This window comes from Hippocampus bargibanti, linkage group LG17 (assembly GCF_051943395.1).
Source record: "Hippocampus bargibanti isolate YZ-2025 linkage group LG17, ASM5194339v1, whole genome shotgun sequence".
NCBI lineage: Eukaryota > Metazoa > Chordata > Actinopteri > Syngnathiformes > Syngnathidae > Hippocampus > Hippocampus bargibanti.
This window is the reverse complement of record NC_142750.1, coordinates 11,497,966-11,516,413: the sequence shown is the minus strand read 5'-3', so window position 1 is coordinate 11,516,413 and position 18,448 is coordinate 11,497,966. Positions and strand designations below refer to the sequence as shown.

General features: G+C 42.6%; 2 protein-coding genes across 2 annotated transcripts; one reads left to right on the top strand and one right to left on the bottom strand.

The window, feature by feature from the left end:
* Positions 1-10: 10 nt before the first annotated feature.
* On the bottom strand, positions 11-6,195 carry LOC148885755 (perforin-1-like). Its single transcript, XM_089018276.1, has 5 exons — positions 6,062-6,195; positions 2,612-3,174; positions 2,319-2,457; positions 2,039-2,250; positions 11-1,112 (listed from the first exon to the last, which is right to left on the bottom strand). Exons 2-5 carry the CDS (start codon positions 3,136-3,138, stop codon positions 254-256), a joined length of 1,737 nt encoding a protein of 578 aa, XP_088874402.1. The 5' UTR covers positions 3,139-3,174; positions 6,062-6,195; the 3' UTR covers positions 11-253.
* A 386-nt stretch (positions 6,196-6,581) lies between these two features.
* paqr4a (progestin and adipoQ receptor family member IVa) lies at positions 6,582-17,758 on the top strand. The gene is made up of 3 exons (XM_089018279.1): positions 6,582-6,856; positions 8,396-8,614; positions 13,068-17,758. Exons 1-3 carry the CDS (start codon positions 6,583-6,585, stop codon positions 13,499-13,501), a joined length of 927 nt encoding a protein of 308 aa, XP_088874405.1. The 5' UTR covers position 6,582; the 3' UTR covers positions 13,502-17,758.
* The last annotated feature ends 690 nt before the right edge of the window (positions 17,759-18,448 follow it).

The window sequence follows — 18,448 nt, the reverse complement described above, 5'->3', positions numbered from 1 at the left end:
ATTCAATCTCCCCAATTTAATACCTAGAGACTTAACATTTCACACGACGTTTGCTTGAACACATCGCTCATTGACACCTCATTTGTTCACAGGAAATGCAAGCACTTCCTGTCACGTTGCTGCAAGCAATTTAGTTTCTAGATGTCTATTACAGTGAGCTGAACGCACCAAAATAACCAGTGGCAAACAAACAAATTGGCAAAAATCAACTTTAATTGGCGCAATGCCTCCTCGGCTTTTCCAATTTGGTTGTTTAAAGCACGTCATTGACACTCCGGTTCGTCTTTGTGCTCCAATTGTTAACAAAGATGCCCATTTTTTGCAAGGTAGCTTGCGAAAAAGGATGGGCATGGCGGGACATGTACAAGCTCATCAAACTTTGACTCATGGGTGAAGGCTTATAGTTGGTGCACAACCTACCGCCCAGACTAGGTGCGCATTCCACATCCAACTTGTAGAAAAATCTTGCATGGGCCATAGCGCACACATCCGTCTTCACCCCTTCCGTCAGTACTTGCTCGCATTTCCCCAGCAAGTCGTCATCCCAGTCGTTGTCCTGATCCCAAACCTCAAATCTGACTTTGGGGTTCACCGACAAGTCCTGAGTGCCTAAATCCACGACGGTGCCCCAGCGGGGGTTGTTATTGTTGTAAATGACGGGCGAACGCTGCTCTCGTTTGTTGAAAATCACCTTGACGTAGCCATCAGTGGCTGTAGTATGATCGCCCCAAAGACCCGAAGCCCGTTGGACGGTGATGATGACGCGGGCCATGCCCCTACGGGTTGGACAGCAGTCCGCATTAACGGCATGTTTGTTGTGGCACTGGCATGCGCAAGGGTCCTGGGAATCGCCACTGATGCCGGCGCGACAGCTCCCGCTACAGTTCCTCATCAAAGTCCGTTCCAGGATGTAGTGGCTGATGGCCAAGCGCAGGTTCTTTCGAACAGGACTGTTAGTCGGCAGCAGCTCATGTAGAGACTCCAGGGAATAGGATATAATCTCGGGATGGTGAGGCAGCGTGTTCAGCCATTCCTTGTAGGCGGATGGATCTTTTTCGGCAGAGAACAGGAGGTCCATTTCTGTGGTGTGACCTCCCTTTATATCTGTCAACCTGTCGGGGAAGACTTGCGTATAAGGTGAGATCATTTATTCTTGCCTGGTAGGTGCAAATTGAATGTGTTTTGTTTTGGCAAATAACGAATGGTTATCTGAGGATGTGACTGATCCGATAAAAACGGCAAGAACCTCCAAAAAGTTTCTTTTTGAGAAATGGCTGGGTTAACTCATTCATTGCCAGATATGTGCAAAAATGTGTCCACTCCAGTGCCAGGGTCTTGTCATTGTCACTCGAATTGCAATACCTACAAAATATTGAGTTTTAGGACGACAGAAACATTCAATACAGCATTAGAAACCTTAGACTCTTTTCTTTCATCAGAAAAAAAAGTTAATTCCTAGGTTATACTGTGTGGTCTGAAGTAATGTGAGGGCAAGTGAGCGGTACAAAAGGCAAATGCTGCCCCCTTGCGGGAGGGAAACATTGCGAGAGGTCTGACCAGCGCTTTATGGGCATCCCCACAAGAAAAACCAAAACCCAAACAAATTCGGGAATGATGCTCCACGTCATATTCTCAATTCCGAATACATTTGCGAATGGCAGTCAATGATTTAATGTCCTCTAAACAAAACTCAATTCACTCCAACTTGGTTCCTTCCTTGATGCCACGAGATGGTGACAAAGCAATATATTTCCCATAAATGTAACTCTTGAACTCACTTTGACATAGCCTGGTGACTCAAAAATGCCTCAGGATAGCACCAATTTTCTATTTTTATGCCAATGAAATGCCTCAACTCAAAGTTATTTCCAAAATTATATGGGTCTGGAGTTAATGAGCTTGAAATGAGGGCGGCGGTCCAAAATACAATGCAATACAAACGTATTGGTTTATAATGCCCGAATAAATTTGTGAATGGCAGTGAATGAGTTAAACCAAGCGTTTGGGGGAGATGTCTGCTTGACCGAGAGCGCACTACCTTTCATTGAAGAGGTTAGAGAAGTCTGCCTTGCTCTCTGTTTTGTCGATGTCGCTCTTGCAGTGCTTGAACTCGGTGTCTGAAGTTGCTATAATGGTGGCGGAAGCCTCGGCCTGCAGGCACATATTCACCTCGTCCACGCTGAGGCCTTGCAGGCTTGCCTGACACTGCTTGATGCTGGTCACGGATTGGACGGACCCTCCCAGTTTCACCTTGATTCAAAAAAAACACGATTTTATTTCAATTGGTTTTTGTCGTCCGTGTTGTACGGATTTGCTACCTTTGTGATGTAGTGGGTGCCAAAGTTGCCGATCAGTCTGTAAAAATGTTGCTTGTGCTGAGGGCTGTAGGTTTTTGGGAGCTCCTTCAGCGCCGTTCGAAATTCACTGTGCAGTTGAGCCTTGTTGGACACTCGGTAGCTATAGACACCAAAACGCAAAAAAAATTACATTTACATTTCACAGCAGCAAAGTTATGGAAGGAAGAGGAAAGAAAGGGAAGAAGTAGAAAAACAAAATACAGGAGCTGCTGGAAAGGCAACACCTTAAATACAGAAATTCTCCACCTTGTTACCTGTAGTACTCGCAGGAGATTTTTTGACTGGCAAAGTTGTACTTGTCACTCTTTGATTTCTCCATTGCATACTGTGCCATTTTTGACCAGGTGCCTCCCATCATGACTTTTGCCCCGTAATCCTTCACATTTAATTCCAGACTGGATTTCCAGTCGTTTTCCACTGTCGAGGTGATGGAGTCGACAAAAGCCTCACTTGACCGGTGAATGGTGCTGGCCACCTTGTAGCTACAGGACTGCTTTGGCCTCCAGTCCACCACGGACAGAGGAACCTTTTGCTTCACCTTCTCCAGGAAGAGGTTGCTACATAGAGTGCATGTCTTGTCCTTACGTTTCCACCGATTCATATCCAGAACAAACGCTCCTTTTCTCTTCATCTCTGTGATATCAAAGCCTTCCCCGGCCAGATTGGTACCTGGAGCCATGTCTGCCTTGAGACACTCCTTGGGGGAGCCTGTTGTGCAGGACTGGTATGTGCTTGGGGGCAGGAACAGTGCAAGGAACGCACACATCTTTAATAGAAACATCTTGGTGTTGCCTTGGAAGCACACTATTTGTTTGATCTGAAAAACAGACACACAAGGAAAATGCATTCGTTCTGTTTCAAGACAAACGGTGTCTATTTGGAACACCATTTTCATGTCTTGATTAAATATGCATGATGTGTACGTAGCATTCCTGGAATTCTTTGTAAAACCGGCTGGTTGAGTCGTCTTGCTTTCCTGACAGGATTGTCCCGCGCCGTTTCTAACATTGAGCTTTATGACGGTTATGTTGATGGATTTAAAAGAGGAGCCTTGAGCTCTGACATGGCTCACCAAAGTAAATGACATGACTCGACTTGCTGGAAATTTAACGTAGACTGACTTTCTTGATACCCCGCCTGGCCCCCAGGGCAATCTGGGACTCTATTTAAACTCGAACATGTGACTTCTGATGACAATGAGAAAAGTTGTTTCAACTTGACTAGGAGGCAGAAATAATATTTATTTATGTATTCATCTATTTATTTATTTAGTTAGTTCAGACAGATTTATTGATCAATTTGCTTGACATAACGACATAACGATACACTAGACACACACCCACACAAATTCCTGCCAACTTGAACTATCAATAGCATTCTTGAAGACTCACCTTTGTTGTTCTTTTCTATGCCGCTAAAAGTTCTACAAGACGGACGGATGAATGTATCAAACTGTGCCGCAGTTGGCTGAACTCATTGTTTTAAAGACAAAATTTTGTCGTGAGGGGGCGTGTGATAGTGGTCTCATAACCAGCAGAGAGTCGGCTGGGGGTTGGTGTTCCTGTTAACAGTAACTGAGACCATGCACCGTCTTTCCTCTGAAGTTACTCTTGTCATCAGTTTCTTTAAGGTTATAAAGCAACATTTTTTTTTTTGAGTGGGCAATTTAGGCTTTCACCATTGCCTTCTTTTTTGATGCATCCCGCTGGCGTCTATGATTGGTCCCAATCACCTTCAAAAATCACCCCGAAGACTGCTATATTGTGTGATTGTGCGCAAGTACAGTGATACCTCATCTTACGAACACTTTAGCTCACGAACATTAAATTCGCGAGCATATAGTCTTGTGTTACGAACTCGTTTTCGGCGGACAAACCAAACCACATGGTCGAACAGCGACACGGTGGCTGGCAGACTAGTTTTTGTCACCCCCTTTCGTTGAGTGCGGACGTGGTTTGATATCGAGTGGAGTACTTTTGCTATTTTGGCACCGAAAAAGACCCCACCACAGGTTAGTGTTACGCCGAAGAGGACACAAAAGAAAATTACGGTCAGCGAGGTGTGCGTTTGTGTGACTTAGCATTGCTACCATCCTTAAGAACAATGAAGCTATTAAGGGTGCGTTGTGTGGCTAAGGGTATTTCCGTGTTGTCTCAGCAACGGTCTCAGGCAATAGAAGAGGTTGAAAAACTTCTGTTAATTTGGATTACCGAAAAACAGCTAGCAGGGGACAGTGTGAGTGAAGGTATTATCACAGAGAAAGCACGGCAACTTCACTTGGATATCATCAAGAGGCAACTACATCAACGACCATCACAAAGGTAAATAAAACGATGTTATTATACAGTACAGTTTATTTCTTTCATTACAATACAATAAAACATTTATTATACATAAAATAAGGTATATTTTGTGTAGTTTCAAGGCTTATTTAGTCGGAAATTATGTTTTATGGAGACCTTGGAACGGATTATTCTGATTTTAATTGTTTCTTATGGGAAATAAGTATTTGGAAGACGAACTTTTCACCTTACACACACTTTCTGGGAACCAATTAAGTTCGTAAGATGAGGTACCACTGTACATAGACACATTAAAGGTAGCCCCTGCCCTCATCTTGTTTCATTTTTGATGTGTTATTTTTCCAACCACAGACTTTCGGCCCAACTGTGGGTAACACAGATGACACACCTCTGTTCTCACCCAAGCAAATGTTTCAAGTCAACTTATGTGTCAAGAGGAGTCAGAACGGTTGGGTGAGAGGTGGAGTGATTTATACACAACCTCAGCGCCGCTTTGCCATTAGACGATTACACTGCGTCATCCACCCGTGTGCCACAAGGCCTCTCTCGCTATCCCATCACAAGCGTCATTTACCCGAAACTTACAATTCCACATCATTTTATGCAGTATTTAATATAATACAATCTATGGGACTATAGTCTCCCTTTTTGATTCAATGCTACAATCAAATTATGATCGGACTGTCAGAAACTTTAAAATATGAGGCATTTACTTGATGGATGCCTTGTAACGATTCACTTATGATCATGGAATGGACTCTGCTTTCACACCAAGGTTATTTCAAGGCTGATTTAATCGCAGGTTTCCGTATTTATAAATGTACTTTGTTCTGTCCGCGTGCATTTGTTGATGTATTTATTTGTTTGTTTGTTTGTTTGTTTGTTGTGTGTGTCAGTTCAGACGACCCTGGCAGCACATGTTAGACTTCCATCTGTGACAAAAGGGTCACAATGACTCTTTTCAGTGAGTCTGTGTCAATTAGAAGGCAAGCGGCATTGTCAAGGCGGTTGCAGTAACCCACGATAGACCGGAATCTGTTAAACAAACCCTTCGCTGTAAAATTTCTCTTGCGTCCCCCAACCACCTCTGTTTGACGTAACCTTCTTCAATATAGTTATTGTTGTTTTAATTAGTTACACCTTGGTTAATTGTGGGATTTTTGTTCTTTTGAAAATGGATGAATCGTGATTATATTGACTAAACGTGAATTCTCGCTCTTACTTTGTATTACAAATCGGAAGTAAGTTCTTTTCGCTTGGTGAAGTGGACAATCTCATACAGGGGCTTTGCGGTGTATCCAAGGCCGCCTCGCGGGGGTCGACACCGCAACCTCAAATCCAGCTCCATAAGAAAAGAAAATACAACAAACGCAAAGCAAAGAAAAAACTCATTTGCCCTACCGACGACAATGATGGACATATTCCTCGTGAAGAACCGGAGAGGCAGGGTACCACTACCCCGCGGCGTCCGGACGGCGGTAGCCCGGGGTCGCTAGCTCGAATCTCAGCTCCGAGATTCGCTTGTGTTTCCCGGTCAGACTTTTCGGGGAGCACCGGGGAGAGGCGGCTCGGCGCCACCGTGCTTCCGGAATGCTAACGTCGTGAGCTGCGGATCAGCGCTGAGCTGCATGGACGCGCGCCCGCGCCGGTCGCCGGCAGCATCCGTGGCCGTGATGCGGCCGCCTCCCCTGCCGGGATGCTAACAACGAGGAAGTGTCTCTGGGTGTGACGCTGACTTTGTCCCCATGACTCACCCGTGCGGACGTGGTCGTTTACGCGACCGGCCGTGCGGCGCCCCAGCCCGGCGCATGACACTCGGCCAGGTACCGGCGAGCCCGGCGGAGGGCCCCCTTCCCCGACTGGGATAGGGACGAGACTCGGGCAAGACAAAGGGGAGCGGAAGCGAGCGCTCGCTTGTGGAAATGGTGTCCCACAAATTTCTCGTCGCCGTCCTTTTGCTCAACGTCTACATCGGCGTCCAGTCATTCCTGTGCTTGTTCGGCGGCGTGCTGCTGTCGGTGGTGTTCGCTTTGGCCTTCCTGAACGGACCGCGACTGCTCGACTGGGCCAGCTCGCCGCCGCACCTGCAGTTCAACAAGTATGTTTTGACGGGTTACCGGCCCGTCTCCTCGGCGCAGGAGTGCATACGAAGTCTGTTCTACCTGCATAACGAGCTGGGAAACATCTACACTCATGGTGAGCAGGCATTGATGTAACGTTTCTTTCCTACTTTATAATATTAAAGTTTACACGTTCAAAGTTATGGTTGCAAAAGGGTGGAACGTTGTCTGTATTGTCCATGTGAATACAGATGAGAAGATAAGATGGCAAGTTTGGAAATAATGGGATTCACCGTTGATGATCAATTCATTAAAACTCATTCACCGCCAGACATTTGCAAAAATGTGTCAACTCCAACTCACCCGAATTCCAGGACCCACATAATGTTGAGTTTTAGGACTACAGTGATCCCTCGCTACTTCGTGGTTCACTTATCGCCACTATAAAAATCCTCGATGCACCGAAGCCGCTTCAGTGCATAGCTGATTTTTTTTCAGGGGAATTTTTTTTGAAGGTCTCTTTCTCCGAGAGAAGAACATTGTTATCGGTAGTTGTTGGCACACTTTCTTTTTTTTGAGAATAGAAGGGATTTTTTTTTTTTTTTTTTTTTTTTAATAAATGGCATGCAAATGTGCAAACAAACAAAGTAAAAGAAACAACACTTCAAACAAAGCAGAATAAAATCAAACACACTGGCTTTACAGCTCGTGGAGCAATCTGCTCCATGAGCTGTTCTCTCTTATTAAAAAAAAAAGACAAAAAAAGCGAGTGCCAACAACTACCGACAACAATGTTTTTCTCTCGGAGAAAGACTCCTTCAAAAATATACATGTATATTTTTTTGACTACATTGTACTTTGCGGATTTCACCTATCGTGGGCTATTTTTGGAACGTATTCCCTGCGATAAACGAGGGTTCACTGTACATCAACATTCAATGCAGCGTAAAAAACCTTAGACTCTCTTCTTTCATCAGAAAAAGTTCAAGTTAGAACAAGTTAGTTCCTAAATTATTTGGGTCTGGAGTTATATGAGCTTGAAATGAGGGCAGCTGTCCAAAATACAATGCAATACATACATGTTGTTTGATATAGGGTTTTAACAACAGCAGAAACTGGAACAAAGCTCGAACATGAAAAAAATGGAAATGCTGTCCCCTTGTGGAAAGTAAAAAAACATTGCCAGAGGCCATGGCCAGCGCTTTATCGTCACCCAAAAAACAAAACCCAAACTAATTCGGGAATGGCGCTCTACGTCATATTTTCAATTCCCGAATAAATTCGTGTATGGTAGTGAATGAGTTAACCTGAAATCAACGTCGTAATGTAGTAGAATGCAATTTTCAAATGCACAAAAGAAGACTGCTTCATGATAGTCAATTATTCGTTTTTATTTTTTATCTATCTATATAATTATTTGTGTCGTTTCTTGATGAGTTCAGTTCAGTACTTTGCAAGTACGGTTTGAATGTGCTTATTTAAACAAAGTGATGAAGCCACATATTCTATTTGCATGATTGCAAATCCATGGTTCATAATTGCATATCAATTCAGAAGCCCTTCTTTGGAGCATACGGAGAATCGACCATGTTTTGATGCGGAGTTCCTTCCTGATAGACTTCCCCTGGTTTTACGTGAGCATAAGCGGTTTGTTTGAATGCTCTTCGTCCACCAGGCATCCCTCTGGTCTGTTTCCTGGTGTTGCTGCCGCTCAACATCCCTTGGTCCCAGATCAGTGTGACATGGCTGGGTGTGGTGCACTTCCTTGCCTGCCTGTCACCGCAACTGGGATCGGTGCTCTACCACCTCTTCATGAACCATGAAGGCGGCGAGCCAGTATACCACACCCTTCTCAAACTGGACGTGTGCGGCATTTGCATGATCAACACACTGGGTAGGCAGCGACCGGCTTTATTCCTTTGCATGCACTCCTCACCAAAAAAGCCAAAACTTGTGCTTATTGTCATATACAATACAATACATCCTAATTTATATAGCGCTTTCACAACAGCTGCCGCTGTACCAAAGCGCTTCACATAATAGTCAACATAAAGCAAAATAATAAACAACAGTAACATAAAAATATGGACAGTTGTTGAATCTTAACGACTTTCCCCATATACTCTTTGATGTTTAAAGGACGACCGACGTCTCCGGACAAGTTGTGTCCATAATTTGTGAAATGGCTTCAAATGACTACTACTGAGCGTATTTTACAAAGATTCCACAGCTTATAGCTATATTTTATGTTTTAAGACTCGCGCTGAACATTCAGGAAGTCTTGTTTTTGAGTTGGTGACGAGTCTGTACGTGACGTCACTAAGGGACCGCCCTTTACCATAAAAAAAGACGCATTGTAGTGGTCCTTCCATCACGTCAATGTATTTTGCAGTACTTGTTTGGCCTGGGGACCTCGTGTTGCCCCCAAAAGCCGCCAGAAGAGGGTGTCCAAGCGCCATATAAGGAATTTATCAGCCTGTGGAAACGGAGGTGGCCACAGGAGGTCGCCATTTTGTGCCTCTTTTTCGATGAGACATTACCCCTCAATGTTGCCTCAAAATGGCACGGAATAAATTCTTTAATCGATTGCAAACATGTATGCTTTCCTCTTCAGAACTATTTGAATAATATTCATCACTGGATGTGTAACAAGAAAGCATATTCTCCGAATCTGAAGCCATTGTTTTGATTCACTAGCAATGCAAGACGTCTTGGCGTGATGTCACGAAGTGGGGGCGGGACTTTCTGAAAATGCCCAATTCGCAGCTCAATTTTTTTGCAGATTTTGGACACTTTAAGTCATTTTTATTGGTGTTTTGAATTTGACTAAAAATATCATACTGCGTGTTTTGGCTATTTTAGATGCGATAAAACGTTTTTCTGATGTCAGTTAAAAAACAAAAAAGTGACGCCGGTTGTCCTTCAAGTACAAGTCAAAAAATGTTCATTAGTCAAACAAGATGATTAGGTGAAACAACAAAATCATATTCATATGGCTTTTTTTATTTTTTCCAATTCAGAATGAAAGGTACATCAAACATGGACAGTAATCACTTCCCGTTTTTTATTTTATTTATTTATTTTTTGTAGGTGCAGAACTGTGAAGTTTGATTTGAATCGTAAAACTTTATACAGTAATTAGCATTCAAAACACAGCGAGGAGTAGCGCTATAACATTCATCTTGCTTTTTTGTGTCTTTTTTGGGGAATGATAAAAGAAAAGACAAAATAATACTGAAAACTTTCCAACAAAAGCGTCTCACTCTTAAAAGTCATCTGTGTAATGCTGGTTGAAAAATCCTTCAGTATCACCCCTTCGCTATGTTTAGCAATTGGATTAGCCTTTATTCGTCTCGCAGTGGAGAAATGTACATTTCACAGCAGACAAGTGATGAAAGTAGTAGGAAAGGACCGGAAGAAGTACAAAAACAAAATACAGGAACTGCCGTAACAGTGGCAGTCACTGTTACGGCGCCATCTCAAATGTGACACAACATAAAAGACAGACAGACATTCAATCTTAAGCACTTTCTGCACCCTCTTTGTTGTATTTTGATAGTTTTATTTTTTTTATAATGCATACTAAACACATTTTGGTTAGCTTATTTTTTCGTGATCAAGGCCAATGAAAATAAGTATTAATTTGGTGGTATCCTAATGTCAGGGAACTGTGTTTGAAGGGCAACCGCCGTCACTTTTTTTGTTTTTTAACTGACATCAGAAAAACGTTTTATAGCATCTAGAATACCCAAAACACGCAGGCTGATATTTTTAGTCAAATAAAAAACACTAATAAAAATGACTTAAAGTGTCCAAAATCAGCAAAAAATTGAGCTGCGAATTGGGCATTTTCAGAAAGTCCCGCCCCTAGTTCGTGACGTCACACCAAGACGTCTTGCATTGCTGGACAATCAAAACAATGGCTTCAGATTTGGAGAATATGCTTTCTTGTTACACATCCAGTTATGAATATGATTTAAATAGTTCTGAAGAGGAAAGCATACATGTTTGCCATCGATTAAAGAAGTCCTTCCATGTCATTTTGAGGCATCTGGACTGCAATGTCACGTCGCACAAAAGAGGCAGAAAAATGGCGACCAGCTCCTGTGAGGAATGAATCAGCCCGTTTCAACAGGCTGATACATTCCTTGCATGGAGCTTGGACTCCCTCTGCTGGCGGCTTTTGGATGTAACACAAAGGGTTAAAAAAAAAAAAAAAACAGTACAGCAAAATACAATGAGGTGATGGAAAGATGCTACAATGCGTCTTTTTTTTTACGGTCAGGAGGCGGTCCTTTTCTGACGTCACGTGAGGACTCGTCACCAACTCAAAAACAAGACTTCCTGAATGTTCAGCGCGAGTCTTAAAACGTAAAATATAGCTATATGCGCTGGAATCTTATTAAAATATGCCCAGTAGAAGTCATTTGCAGCCATTTTACAAATTATGGACACAACTTGTCCGGAGACGTCGGTTGTCCTTTAAGGGAGTTGGCATTTCATTGGCAGGAAAACAAATAATAACTGGCGCCAGCCGGAGGCATTTTTCGTCATCAGGCTATGTTAACTCATTCACTGCCGTCGCTGAATTTAGTCGGGATTTGAAAATATGATGTGGAGCGCCATTCCCGAATTTGTTCAGGTTTTTCTTTTTGTTGTAAGGGTTGCCGATAAAGTGCTAGTGAGACCTCTTGCAATGTTGTTTCCCTTCCACGAGGGGGCAGCATTTGTCTTTTTGTTCAGCTGGCAGCATTTCAAACTTAGATAACTCCAGACCCATATACAGTGATACCTCGGTATACAAACCCCTTGGCTTACGAACTTTTCGGTTTACGAACGTTAAATTTATGAAAATTTTACCTTGGCATACGAACTTTTTTCGGGATACACACGGAGCTGCCTCAATGAGTGATGTGTCATTTGCTAACAACAAAATGGCAGCCGACTGTTTTTGTCCTCTATTCTCCGCCTCCAGTCTTCGGTTAAAGCCACGTGATTTGTCAAGAACGCAGCAGTGAGGGGAGGTGGTTTAAACATTAAAGAGACAGGCAGAGTGTAGACTGCAAGGTTAAACTCTGCCATCAATCAGGCTCCACAAACAACCCGCACAAGCCATCTGTACGCTTGATGCAAAAAGCTATCAAACCAGCTAAACAGATCACAATTGATGAAGAACTAGATACAATTATCACAGAGAAAGCACCTACAAGGGATCATTCCTCAAGATGGTGAAAGAAGGTTACGTTCCTCATCAAGTGTTTAATGCTGATGAAACCGGACACTCCATTCCATCAAGCGATCAACGACCATCACAAAGGTAAATAAAACGACTTCATTCTACAGTACAATTTATTTAGTTAATTATAATATCATAGCACATTTATTATACATATACAGTGAGACCTCAACTTACGAACTTAATTGTTTCCCAGACACAGCGTGTAAGGTGAAAAGTGTGTATCTCAAAAAACATTTTCCCATAGGAAACCATTAAAATGGGAATAATCCGTTCCAGGGTTTCCATAAAATATACTTTTCAACTAAATAAGCCTTAAAACTACACACAACATACCTTATTCTATGTATAATAAATGTGCTGTTGTATTGTAATGAAAGAAATACACTGAATTGTATCATAGAGTCACTTTATTTACATTTGTGATGGCCATTGATGGCTTGATGGAATGGCGTTGGAGGTCCGAGGTCAAAGGGAATTGCTGTTTGGAAAGAGTCACATTCCTGGTCCTGGAATTCGAGTGACAATGAATTTTTGTGAAAATGACCTCTGGCAATGTTTTTTCCCTCCCATGAGGGGCCCTTTGTACAGCCGCCCCTATTTCAAGCTCAGATAACTCCAGACCCATATAACTTGGGAATTAACTATTTTTTCTGATGCAAGAAGAGAGTCTAATGTTTCTTACGCTGCATTGAATGTTTCTGTAGTCATAAAACTCAATATTTTGTGGGTCCTGAAATTTGAGTGACAATGCCAAAAACCCTGGCACTGGAGTGGACAGTGAACGAGTTAAAGTGAGTTAAGGAGTTTCATTTACGGGAAATGCATTGGTGTGTTACCATCTCGTGGCACCAAGGCGTAAAGGAACATGGTAGGGGTGAGTTGAGGAGTTTTAATCAGAAGACATTACTGCTTTGATACCATGTAGTGGATTTTGTGGTGCCGAGGAACTATGTTGGAATATGTTAAGGGATTTCATTTGGCAGAAAATGAGCGCTCCTTTGGAATCTTGTGGCATGTTTGCATTAAAAAACAATGTCAAAGTCCATGGGCAGCTTCATTCGGATAGAATAAGTGTTGTGTATGTACATTTACCCGGTTGCCATTTCAGGTGCGCTGCCGATCCTGTACAGCACCCTGCTGTGCTACCCGCTGATTCGCACGGCGGCGCTGTCCATCTACATCCTTCTGTCCAGCTACGGCATCTACTGCGCGGTGACGGCGCGTAGCAGCGTGCGCCGCCTGCGATCCTTCACCTGGCAGGCGCTCTTCCGCTTCTCCTTTTTCGTGCTGCGCTGGGCGGGCGTAGGCGGCGGCAGCCCCACCTCACTGCGCCACTTCCTCACCATGGACGCGCTGGCCGTGCTGGGCGGCGTCATCAATATCGCCCGCATCCCCGAGCGCTTCCGCCCGGGCCTCTTTGACTACTGGTGCAATAGCCACCAGATCATGCACGTGCTGGTGGTGGGTTCCATCCTCTACCTGCACTGGGGCGTCCTGGACGACCTTCTGTGGATCAACAGTTACAACTGTCCCTCCGACTGAGGCTGCCAGACAAAATGTGGCATATTTCCTCCATCCCCGGTGGACGGTCGAGAATGAGGAGACGCTGCAAAGCCGAGGTGGAGGAGCGACTCAGACTTAACGCACCAAATTTAGGACTTGACGCTTACTTGGTGACATCTATAGGAAAGACTCAACATGTCCTTGTTGTTGAACTCACGTAAAGATCGAGGCAACGTAGGTTAAAGCATTTTGATCTCGTTTTATTTTTTCCTATGACTGCATTTGTAGTCTTTTTTAATTGAGGACAAAGGAAAAAAAATATTAATTTGGTGTTATTCTGGTGTCAGGGAACTATGATAAAGTGAGTTGAGCCGTTTCATTGGCATACAAATAGAACATTGCCGCAGTCCTGAGGCATTTTAGAGTCAACAGGCTATGTTCAAGTGAGTTCAGGAGTTTCATTTACAAGAAATGTATTGCTTTGTCACAATCTCCAGGTGTCAAGGAACTAGGTTGGAGTGAATTGAGGAGTTTTGTTTTACATTACATTGTTTTACATTAGCTCATTGACTGCCATTCCCAAATTTATTCGGGACGTGGAGCGCCATTCCCGAATTTGTTCGACTTTTGTTGTTTTTTTTTTTTTTTGAGGGGGTTTGCCGATAAAGCGAAGGTCTGACCTCTGGCCATGTTCTTTTCCCTTCCACAATGAGGCAGCATTTGCCTTTTGTACAGCTGCCCCCATTAGCATTTCATATTACTCCAGACCCATATCTCTTAGGAATTAACATCTTTTTAGTCTAAAGGTTTCTTAACGCTGCATCGAAGGTTTATGTAGACCTAAGACTCAATATTCTGCGGCTCAATATTCGACTCAATATTCTGCGGCTCCTGCGGAATTTGAGTGAAAATTACAAACAACCCTGGCACTGGAGTGGATACATTTTTGTCTGTCTGGCATGAATGACTTCTTGTGTTGATAACATCCTGTGGATTTTTGTGCCGACGAACTATGTCGAAATCTGTTAAGGAATTTCATTTTGCAGAAATTGCGCGCTTCTTCGGCATCTTAGTGTTAAGGAACAATGTCAAAGTGCATGGACAGCCTCCTTTGCATAAACATTATTTTGCCAACTCATTTTGGCAATTTTGTGCCAAAAAATTGGTTAAAGTGAGATAAGGAGCTTCATGTAGACAGTGCGTTCCTCTTCTGGAAGTGAGTTTAGGAGTTTCAACTGGATAAAAATTGTGTTTTCTAGCCACATTGTGGCTTAATGGTGTCAGGGAACTTTGTTGAAGTGAGGTAAGAAGACTCATCTCGACAAAAGAAAAGTCTTCTGTCACTATCTTGTGTCTTCTTGATTTCATAAAACTATTTTGAAGTGAGGTGCAGAGTTTATTTAAAGGACAACCGACGCTTACGGACAAGTTGTGTCCATAATTTGTAAAATCACTTCAAATGACTTCTACTGAGCGTATTTGACAAAGATTCCACGGCTTATCGCTATATTTGACGTTTTAAAACTCGCGCTGAATATTCAGGAAGTCTTGTTTTCGAGTTGGTGACAATTCCTGACGTCACGTCAGGAACGTCTCTGACCGAGAAAGCGACACACAATGCATTTTGGGTACTGTGTTTGGTCTGAAAACTTGCTGGCGAATTTAGAAGGAAAACACATAAATAACACGATGGTGAATCGTTGTGTGTTGCACTAAGACTACTATTAGATACTAGTTGACACAAATTCCCAGCAGACAAATCAGCCCATTTCCAACGGAGCTTGTGCGCCATCTTATGCATTTTCTTGGATGCTACATTGGAGTCCAGACGCCTCAAAATTACACGGAAAGACTTCTTTAATCGATTGCAAACATGTATGCTTTCCTCTTCAGAACTATTTGAATCACATTCATAACTGGATGAGTAACAAGAAAGCATATTCTCCGAATCTGAAGCCATTGTTTTGATTCTCCAGCAAGACAAGATGTCCTGGCGTGACGTCACGAACAAGGGGGCGGGACCTTCTGAAAGTGAGACTTTCTGAGGTCATTTTGAAGTAGTTTTGGGACATTTTAAATCATTTTCATTGATGTTTTTCATTTGACCAAAAATATCAGCCTGCGTGTTTTGGGTATTTTAGATGCTATAAAACGTTATTCTGATGTCAGTTAGAAAACAAAAAAATAGTGTTGGTTGTCCTTTAAGGGGAACATTGTGCTTTCATGCCACGCTGCGGTTTCTGGAGGCAGCCAAGTGTCCTCAATGTGCAATGAAACACAAGCTACTTCAAACTAACCCACAAGTTAATTAATCCAAACGACGACCTGACTCAAATTGCCTCAAGTGAGACTCAATTGAATTCGATTTCTTTCTTTTTTTGGCCGCAGTAGTTCGGAACTCGCTTGAAAGACGAAGCATAACATCAGAGACTTGAGACTTGTATGCACAACAGCGTGCGTGATTTCCTCCCACCTCTGCTGTAAAGTCACGCGTTCGAGGTCACCCAGGACGTTTTGTTTTTATTGGACGAGAGCGCTAGGCTGTGAGACGGCCTTGCCGCTGCCTATTTGTTCCATATCGGTGATGTCATCACCACGCCCACTTTGATTTAATTGTTAGAGAAACAGGTTGATTGTATCTAACACAGCACATGTCACTTTGTTGCATTTAGAACAGTTCATCTCAGAATGGAACAAAATGTGGCTTTTCCCTTCAAGGGGTCGCCACAGCGAATCAGCTAACCTGTTAAAACAGCAGAAAGTGATAGTGATGTATTTATTTATTTTACATGTCAAAGTAAAATAAATAAATCCCCTGTTAACCCCCCCCCCAAAAAAAAAAATGTTGTAACTCTTCCCTACTATACCTGTTTTCTTTCACCAAACCAGTGGCGAGCCGTGGATTTCATCACTAGGCCTTCAGTGGTGCTATAATCAATCCAGACTTAAAAATGTGTGGTGTGATTTACTACAAGTCCACTAGAGGGTACCATTAGCCAAGAAATAACTGACCGACTTTTCTTAATGATGTCTATTTTTTCTTGAAAACACACATCTGGAAGCAGCGCAAAGGAGAAAAGTAATGAAAGGAAGCTGAAAGACAATTTGGAATTATTTAATAGGAATTTGTGGACAAAATATCATTAACAGTATTCTGTGATTCAGACATTTTTAGGCCAGCAGAGAAGGCTTTGCAGGCCTTGTCGTTCCACCACTGTTATAAACACATTAAGTGTTTCTATCACATTCAGGTTTCAAAATGCGGCTCAGGTAACTCATTGAGGAATGGCCTACGCCAAGAAAAATTCAAAATAACAAACGTATGCCTGAAAAGGGTTCCGCTGTAGTGAGCTTTTGTCCAGAAGAAGATCCACAGCCCTGCTTTTGAAAAAAAGAAAAAAAAAAAAACGGCGTAGGCCAATATGATTTTGTTTTGTTTTTGTCCTGATCTTGCCTGCGACGCCAACAAGATCAGTTTGAAAACCATGTTGGTATACCTGTATGTCATTTTTGGGGAGACAAAATGTCCGCATTTTAATTTATGCTTCTTTGTTCACATATTCTTCACTGGATCCACTGATTTTCATTTCGAGATGTACGAATGTACATACTGTACTTGCAAAAAAAAAAGTCTTCTGTTTGTATCATGACACATCTAACTTTGTCAAATTAGCACTCGGATGCTAACATGCTAATGTTTCTATTTTTTTTTCTCTCGCCCAGTGCATGAGTCGCTAGAAAGTTAACTCCACTTGAACCTCGGCGTTAATTTCTTTGCTCTCAAAGGGCTGAGAGTCCACCGACTTCATGTAAGTAGATCATGTGTACACAACGCAAGTATCACTTTTAGAGAGAAAATGGACGCTAGCGTAAAGTAAATCTATGCATAAGTCAACAATAGGGAACATGGATACATGTTCTATGTTCATTCCCACCTCTCAGGGTTCCGAAACGGTAGCGGAAATCTATGTATGCCGAGTCATCTGTCTGCTTAAATCATTTACGCTTGCACATCATGGTGCCAGATGGAAAGTGGAACCCGTCCACAAAATGGCTTCCAATTGGGGCCCCAGGCCAACTGAGTTGTGCTTTTTAAAATATATCACATGTGGACCTGTTTGTTTCTCAAAGAGAAATGATTATGCATTGAGGACGTTGATGGTGCCGTTTTTTTAAGGGTTTCCAGTGGAGCGTCGTATCTATCGTCTATTTCCGCCCCAGTCTCGATTGTGCAATAAACTGAAGTCTATATTTGTAAATGTTTGCTGATGTCTTCTATTCAGAGAATCCTATTGCTTTTACTCGTGCGTTTTACCATGAAGTGGACAGTATTTTAACTCATTCACTGCCATTTCCAATTTCATTCGGGAATGGAAAAGCATGACGTGGAGCGCCGTTCCCAAATTTGTTCTGGTTTTGTTTTTTCTTGTGAGGGAGGAGGTGCCTATAAACCTCTGGCAATGTTTTTCCCTTCTACAAGGAGCCTTTTGTACAGCCGCCCCCATTTCAAGATCAGATAACTCCATACCTATATAACAGGGATTAACTTTTTTTTCTGATGAAAGAAGAGAGTCTAATGTTTTTAATGCTGTATTGAATGTTTATGTAGTCCTAAAACTTAATATTCTGTGTGTCCTGCAATTTGAGTGAACATGACAAAAACCCTGGCACAGGAGTGGACACATTTTTGTACATTGCCTGGCAATGAATGTTTTTTTAAAAATCTTAAAAGCAAGACCATAAATAATAGTCAAAAGTTTAGAATCTCAAGCCAACTATCTAGAACAGTGGTTCTTAAACCAGGTTCGGTTGAACCCCGAGGGCTTCGTTGAATCGCTTTCAGGGGTTCAACAGAGCCTCTGCCGTGGAAGGTAAGACATTGTGTTGTTATTATTATGTTCAATAACTTTTGGAGCCTTGTTCATTTTGATGTCTTTTCACCACTGATATCCTGGTCTGGTTGCCATAAGATCCCCCGCCCACTTC

Coding starts and splice junctions, on each gene's coding strand:
- LOC148885755 (XM_089018276.1), bottom strand. CDS start 3,138: ATGTTTCTATTAAAGATGTGTGCGTTCCTTGCACTGTTCCTGCCCCCA. Junction 2,251..2,318: donor GCACCCACTACATCACAAAG/GTAGCAAATCCG, acceptor TTTTGAATCAAG/GTGAAACTGGGAGGGTCCGT. Junction 1,113..2,038: donor TCTAACCTCTTCAATGAAAG/GTAGTGCGCTCT, acceptor CTTCCCCGACAG/GTTGACAGATATAAAGGGAG.
- paqr4a (XM_089018279.1), top strand. CDS start 6,583: ATGGTGTCCCACAAATTTCTCGTCGCCGTCCTTTTGCTCAACGTCTAC. Junction 6,857..8,395: donor GGGAAACATCTACACTCATG/GTGAGCAGGCAT, acceptor TTCGTCCACCAG/GCATCCCTCTGGTCTGTTTC. Junction 8,615..13,067: donor TTGCATGATCAACACACTGG/GTAGGCAGCGAC, acceptor TTGCCATTTCAG/GTGCGCTGCCGATCCTGTAC.